Here is a 6,504-nt window from a genome sequence, read left to right as displayed (position 1 = left end):
TAGGATTCTCTGATTTTCCTCCTCCTCTTCTCTTTTCTTTTTAAATAAGTTCCTCAGCTGAAAATGTATCCTTCATTTTTCTCTTCCTCTCTACTGTTACTTAACTCTATAAATAGATGTTATTCAACCTTTTAAAGCTTTGTGGGACACACTTTGTATGATATTCGCTCCTCTAAATAGAATAGTATTTATTCCACCTGTCCTCTTCATGCCTCTGTGAGATAGCTGCGGCATTCCCCTTGCAGTTTTAAGCGATTTCGTTTCTCGCCCACTCTCTTTAGTTCTTGGACATCAAAAGCTCTTCTTGACTTATTTGCATAATCTTATATCGCATTGGGTTTTATTAATGAGAACTGCAAAGGACAATTAGCCTCTGAGAGGAGTCAAATTTGTTTTAATTGGAAATTAATTATAAACGCCTGCTCCTAAAAGTAAGATAGGCAGTTATATAAAATAGTGCCAAGGAACTGAAGCTTACCCACTGATTCATTATATCTTAATACCACAGAGTATCAAAAAGTTTCAAGATTGAAAGAGTGGGAGGAGAGACTCTGATTGTAAAGGTTCCTTCAATCCAATCTGGAATTAGTACTGGCTGCCTTCCGGATCACCCCTAGGAGTAAGCTTCTGCATTTACTAGTGTAAAGAGAGTGGAAAGCAGCCAATTCCACACCGATATAGTCTTTCTGTTGCAAACATGCTGTATATATAATATGACTCAAGATGTCTGCTTCTCACGAAGCTAACAAGGGTAATTACTAATGAACAATAGAAAAGGCGTCCTTTCATTTCTCAAGCTTGGAGGAGTATGTCAAAGGATTATTTTAAAATGTAGGGGGGTTACAAAGGAATCTGAAATGTATTTATTAACAGTGAACCTCGAGTGAGAATATTTGAATTTATTTTTTATTTTCCTTAATATAATGTAATAAAGAAGACTATTTTTGTATGTGTGTATGTACAGAGAAGAGCATGGTATAATTGTGATCATAAAAAGCTTTTGAAATGCAATAATATTGTAGTAAAACTTCACATTCATCTCAGCCTCTTATTTCCGGTGTATTTTAGAAAGATCTGATATTTAGCTGTTAATAATATTAACAGGCAAAATAAATCGAAATTATGGAAGAATCCAAAGTGAAAATGCAAAACATTTCAGTGAATTCTGGTTTTTTTTTAATGCCAACCCTGGGCAAAAATTAAAGATGATAATGTGATTAAATGATCCTGAATCATAGCAAACCATGAGTTTGATTTTCATCTGAGCCATTAAAAATGTTCACCCGAAGCCCTTCACTATAGTTTATTTAATTTGGTACTCCAAAATACTTTAAAATGTTTGGTTTTACATGAAAGGAAACACTCAGGGAGTTTTCATTTCATTTCATTTACCAGGATGATACCGTTATAATCCTCAGGCTCTATTTTTTTTTATCGTAAATGTAATGTCAGTTGAAATGTATTTAGTTATTGCTTCTGAAAATATCTTCCTGTATTCAAATCCTTAACCAAGGAACAGGTGGCTCTGATAAAAATGCAACGGTGCCTGCAATTTAAATAACACTTGATGAAGTATTTACTTTTTGTTTAAACGATTCACTTCATCCTCTGTACAGAGGAAGCTGCAGGTGTTTTTAGCACTTGCAAGAGAAGCTGCTGAGCGCTAAAATCAATCATGGCTCAGAATGTCACATTTCTATTAAAAGGAGCTGGCAAGCACTTTACATGTGATCGTGGCATTTAGCAGAATACACTGCAAACTACATAAAAACACCCCTCATTTCCGGAAACACTTCTCTTCTCTGATCACTTAATAAAGAAGGTTCATCTTATTTCCAGATAAAGACACCAGGACTGCTGTGATTCAAATGTATTTGACATTTGCAAGGTTTGGGGATTACAATCTGTAGGCTACGTTTCCCATTCACGATACTTACAATGGTGGAGGTGAGGAAGAAAAGTACTTCTTCACATGCATAGCCTCAGTATGGTTTTCTGGCGAGAAGTGGGGTGTAAATATGAAATAGAAAAATATCAAACAACAGTGTGCACCTATATAGACAATGCTGATTAGAACCATAGAATAATAGAATATCAGGGTTGGATTAGGGATAGATAGTGGTGGGTGTAACTACATCTAGATATTCTATTTAAAAATTAATTACTAGTTAATTACAGTATTTTTAATATTTAGAGTCTTTACACAAACTAAAATTCACTGGTGTTGATAATTCTGATGCATTTTGCATGGCAAAACCTATATAGGATCGAAAAGACTAACATATTATTACAGTAGTTGCAGGTCTTACAGTGACTTGCCTAGGCTAAGATTTTATTTTCCCACTAGCCTTTTTTTTTACCCTTCCTACATCGCAGCTGCCGGATTACTTCACTTTGAGTTACTCCATATTTCCAGCCCTGTTTTGATCAGTGCACAGTTCATGTTCGGTTGACTTTGCTGCAAATGCCTCCAAAAGTAGGTGGAATCCCGCTGGTGGAAGTCAAGGGCTCTTGTAACTCTAAAGAGAGAATTACAACATTTCCTGAAATCAGTCGGAAACAGCTATTGAAAGTTTCTCGTTCGAACAGAGGCGGCACAAAGCAAGAGGCTTCTGTCCCTCTCCCTGTTAATTGTAACCTCCTTCACGGCTAATACCATAGTTCAACAACAATGCGCTTTGCGTTTTGAACTGAAATATGCAATCAACTTGGCAAAAGTTACAAACGATGTTTAAAATGTTTTATTTTCTTTAAAAATATTTACAGATTTGAAATATGTTTTTTAAATTTTATTTTCAAGTGATAGAATAATATTCAGGAAAAGAGTGGGGGCGGCGGGGGGGTTGAAATTGGCCTATACAATTGCAGAGACAAATAACCAAGCGCCCTGGGCCTTTTCCTACCTGCACATGTAGATAGAGAGACGATTGCAATTTGTTTTGAAAGTCCCGTGAAGCTCAGAAAGTCAGTTATGTCTGGTGGGATAATGCATGGCGATCGTACATAAAAACACTATGCCAGCCTAGAACATAAACAAACAAATCGAGAAGATCCAATAAATAAAAATAATGAATACACATGGTGTATTTCTTAACATTGCAAGAAGCACATTTGTTTTCCTGTGGATACAGACGAGTGAAATCTATGAAAGGTCATCGCGGCTAGCGAGAGCTATACAGAGAAGGAGACAGTGCCATCGGCTTTCAGAGTCAGTAGTCGATCTTGTTGTAGAGATTATAGAGAGGTAAGGCTGACAAGTTGCTGCCTGGGTAGTATAAAGGGGCTGGGAAGGCGATAGACCTGGGCACCGGCACTCTCAGAAGGGAATTGTCTCTGAAAACCAGGGGCATCCCCACTAGTGTCTGAGCTGAGGCATGAGCCATATTGGCCGCCTCCAGTTCTGCCGAGAGTTGCCTTTTCCATTTGTTCCTGCGGTTCTGGAACCAGGTTTTCACCTGGGTCTCCGTCAGCTGCAAACTGGAGGCCAAGCAGGCCCTCTCCGAGCTGCTCAGGTATCGCTTCATGTCAAAGGTAGATTCCAACTGGTACACCTGGCTCCGGGAGAAAACAGTGCGGGTCTTCTTTTTGGCTGAATTAGCCTGTCTGTCCCCTCCGTCCCTTTGTCTGTCCCCGGAAGACGGGGAGTTTGGAGGGAAGTGTTTCTCTTTTTCCTCCTTCAAGTCCTGTTGGGATTGGGAGAGGAACTGCGTCCTGTCTGTATTTACCGTCATTGCTCCTCCATTTCCCTTTGGATTGCCTTGAAGAAAACAAACAAACAAGCAAACAAACAGAGATATTCCGCATCAGACACTCTTCAGCGTATTCAAAAAGCTCTACACATAGAAAATGCTCATTTTTGCCAGCTCCCCAGTGCACAGAGACTAGCTAAAGAAAATCAGTCAATTTCACAGCTGCAATGTGCAGCTCCAAAATTCCAGTTCATTCTATTTCCAAGCTCAAGTGCTGAGGAAAATCAGCCTCCAGAATGGAGGTTCTTTACTTTAAAAATACATCCCTTCTATCCTGAGTGAAGACAGATGAATAACCAGGAGTTGGGGGGGGGTTGTTGTTTTTTTGTTAAAGATCTTTCTTTCCTATAGCAGAAGAACTGGTAGATCTTACTTTATAGCATAACATTTCACAGCCCGTTTATTCCCAAACAATGCTAAGAACTAACATCTTTCTTCCCCTTACTCGGGAGCTGTAAAGAAGAACAATCTAAGAAAACCACAGTTATCAATCATGTTAAACGGATAATCGTTCACAAGGGAAGGAGGAAAATATGCAGGGAAAGGACTAAAAGCTAAGGTATCTCTAAATCCATTGTACCAAATCGGGTAAGACACCGACACGAACTCAGTTTGGCCAGAAATCAGCGCAAATGTTCAGTGAAATACCATCCACAACAAACAAGAAATAAAAGGACATGGTATGTACATGTTACCGTTTGACAATAGATGTTTTCAAAGGGCTTGTACACCCAAACGCCCGAGACACTGGTTTTCCCTGCGTTTAGACATACCTCTATAAACTGGTCACAACATACTGTTTATTCCACGCTAAGATGTAAATGAAAAGGTTTCACCAGCTAAAAGCCCGAGCGAGAAGAGCGAATGCACGGTGGAGAGCTGTCATTCTAGATAGTAACATCTAGCTAGGTGGAGATCTACATACTTCCTAAGGAGGTAAATTTGTCCAGTACTTACTGAGACACGTGAAACTGATGGGCTGGTGTTTGTGGCAAGTTTCTTTGGGGCCCTGCGACTCAGGACAGAAGCAGCCGTGATGTTTCCAGCTCTCCTCCGGCTCCTCTTCCTCTGAGGACACGGACAGACTTCGCTTCCTGCCCGGCCAGGCGGCCGCTGCCTTGGAACTGGGCTCCCTGCCCCCTTCCGAGGTACCGCTGCCCAGGATGGACTGGATGGTAAAACTGGAGATCGGAGCGGCTGCGGGGCAACACTTGCTCGGGTCTTCTTTGTTGCTCATCCTGGGTTCATAAGAAATAAGAGGAAGAAAGCTCTCCCTTTAGAGCCACTCTGGGGGAAGGTGTGTGTGAATGCGTGTGCCTGAGGGTCGGGGGCGGCTGGGGGGGCTCGTCTGGGCTTGTTTTGGTTGTGTTTTGGGGTGTGTTTTTGGCGTGTCTTTGCAGGTTTTCCCTGAGCTTGCCCAGCCTGAATGCATGCTCCTTTCTCTCTCAGATCTCTACTGATCTCCAGGCGGCGGGGTGGCGTGGCTTCATTTGCATGGAGGTTACATCTGCCAGGGCCAATCACAGACTGCTGGCAGCCCCGGAAAGTTTCAAAATTCTAGCCCCCCGCAAGCCCGCTGGTTTTCGGGGGGCTGCTGGCTGAAGCCAACAGAACTGGATCGCAGCCGCTCATTAAACTTACAAGTGGATGACTCAGTTTAAAGCCGGCCGCTAATAGGGATAAAATAGATGCCAAACAAGCGTTTAAGTGTCTTTTCCTTCTCCACCACCGCGTTTGTAACCTTTTAGGTGGGACTGGGGGTGAACTGATGTGGTCTGAATCTCTTATTTAAAACAATGGGATGTTGTTTAAATAAACACATTGTGCATTTCCGTGGGTTTTCACCCTTTTGCTCATGAAACTGATTTGCTAGAGTCTGCTGCCTAACAAGCAACATTTGAGCATAAAGATTTAAAGACAGGAGTTTTGATGCTACATATAAAATGGTAAAGGAGGTCGAGTAAATGACTCCCTTTTCATTTTGTCTTCCCCAGTGTAAAGGGGAAATGCTTTTGTATATTTCCAAATGAACTTTTCAGGAGCCAGAGAGCATTCCTACACCAGAGAGAACACAGTCCCAGCGAAAACAGGCAAACCTGGGAGCAGAATTTTTTTTTATTTATTACCATTATTTAATATAAAAACGCAAGCAAATTAGATCTAGAAAATTCCAGGTGCTAGAGGAGAATTTGGTTTGATTAAGGCACCGGCTTCCATTTTGTAACTAATATCCTCTATATCCGACCTAAAGAAGGGGTAATTTAAACAAGAAGCGTCTGCTGAGTAACTCCCCATCAACGTCCGACTCCTAATTAATTATTGGCTGTTTTCAGTAGGCCCCCCACTAATGTCTAACAACATCCACCGAAAGATCGAAATGGCCCCCGTGCAGGAATGAACCCCCATCCCAAGTTTAACTGCTTGTCTTTAAAACATTGAGCCAGCCAAACGGCTCACGAGTTGTATCAGGCTCACAAAGATCTGACTCCTTTCCGGGAGAGCCAGATTTGCCGCTTGTACACGGCTGGGAGATTGCGGGAGAGATGAAAAGACTAAATGGATTTGAGTTGCCTGGCGCCAAGAAGCCTAGGCAAGGAACATTTAGTAAAGGTATCAATGGTAGGATGCAATCCAACCTACGAAACGCATTTCCTAGCCCCAAAACGATGCAGGTACATCCCCAACCTTCCCCGTGGGATGTAATAAGTCTTTGTGGTGCAGCCGGATACCTATAGCTATATTTAAATCCTGTTCA

At 41.5% G+C, this 6,504-nt stretch overlaps 1 protein-coding gene across 1 annotated transcript; it reads right to left on the bottom strand.

The window, feature by feature from the left end:
- Nucleotides 1-3,209: 3,209 nt before the first annotated feature.
- Nucleotides 3,210-4,986, bottom strand: HMX2 (H6 family homeobox 2). The gene is made up of 2 exons (XM_024206055.1): nt 4,707-4,986; nt 3,210-3,757 (listed from the first exon to the last, which is right to left on the bottom strand). The coding sequence occupies exons 1-2, from the start codon at nt 4,984-4,986 to the stop codon at nt 3,210-3,212; spliced, it is 828 nt and encodes a 275-aa protein (XP_024061823.1).
- Between the last annotated feature and the right edge of the window lie 1,518 nt (nt 4,987-6,504).

Source organism: Terrapene carolina, unplaced genomic scaffold (assembly GCF_002925995.2).
Source record: "Terrapene carolina triunguis isolate 2854851 unplaced genomic scaffold, T_m_triunguis-2.0 Scaffold95, whole genome shotgun sequence".
Taxonomy (NCBI): Eukaryota; Metazoa; Chordata; order Testudines; family Emydidae; genus Terrapene; species Terrapene triunguis.
The sequence above is the reverse complement of the archived record's forward strand: the minus strand, read 5'-3'. Positions and strand labels throughout refer to the sequence as shown.

Bases quoted from the DNA above. Each gene is read 5' to 3' on its own strand.
- HMX2 (XM_024206055.1), bottom strand. From the start codon at position 4,986: ATGAGCAACAAAGAAGACCCGAGCAAGTGTTGCCCCGCAGCCGCTCCG. The intron at 3,758-4,706 runs GTAAGTACTGGA...GTTTTCTTCAAG, and splicing joins CATCAGTTTCACGTGTCTCA to GCAATCCAAAGGGAAATGGA.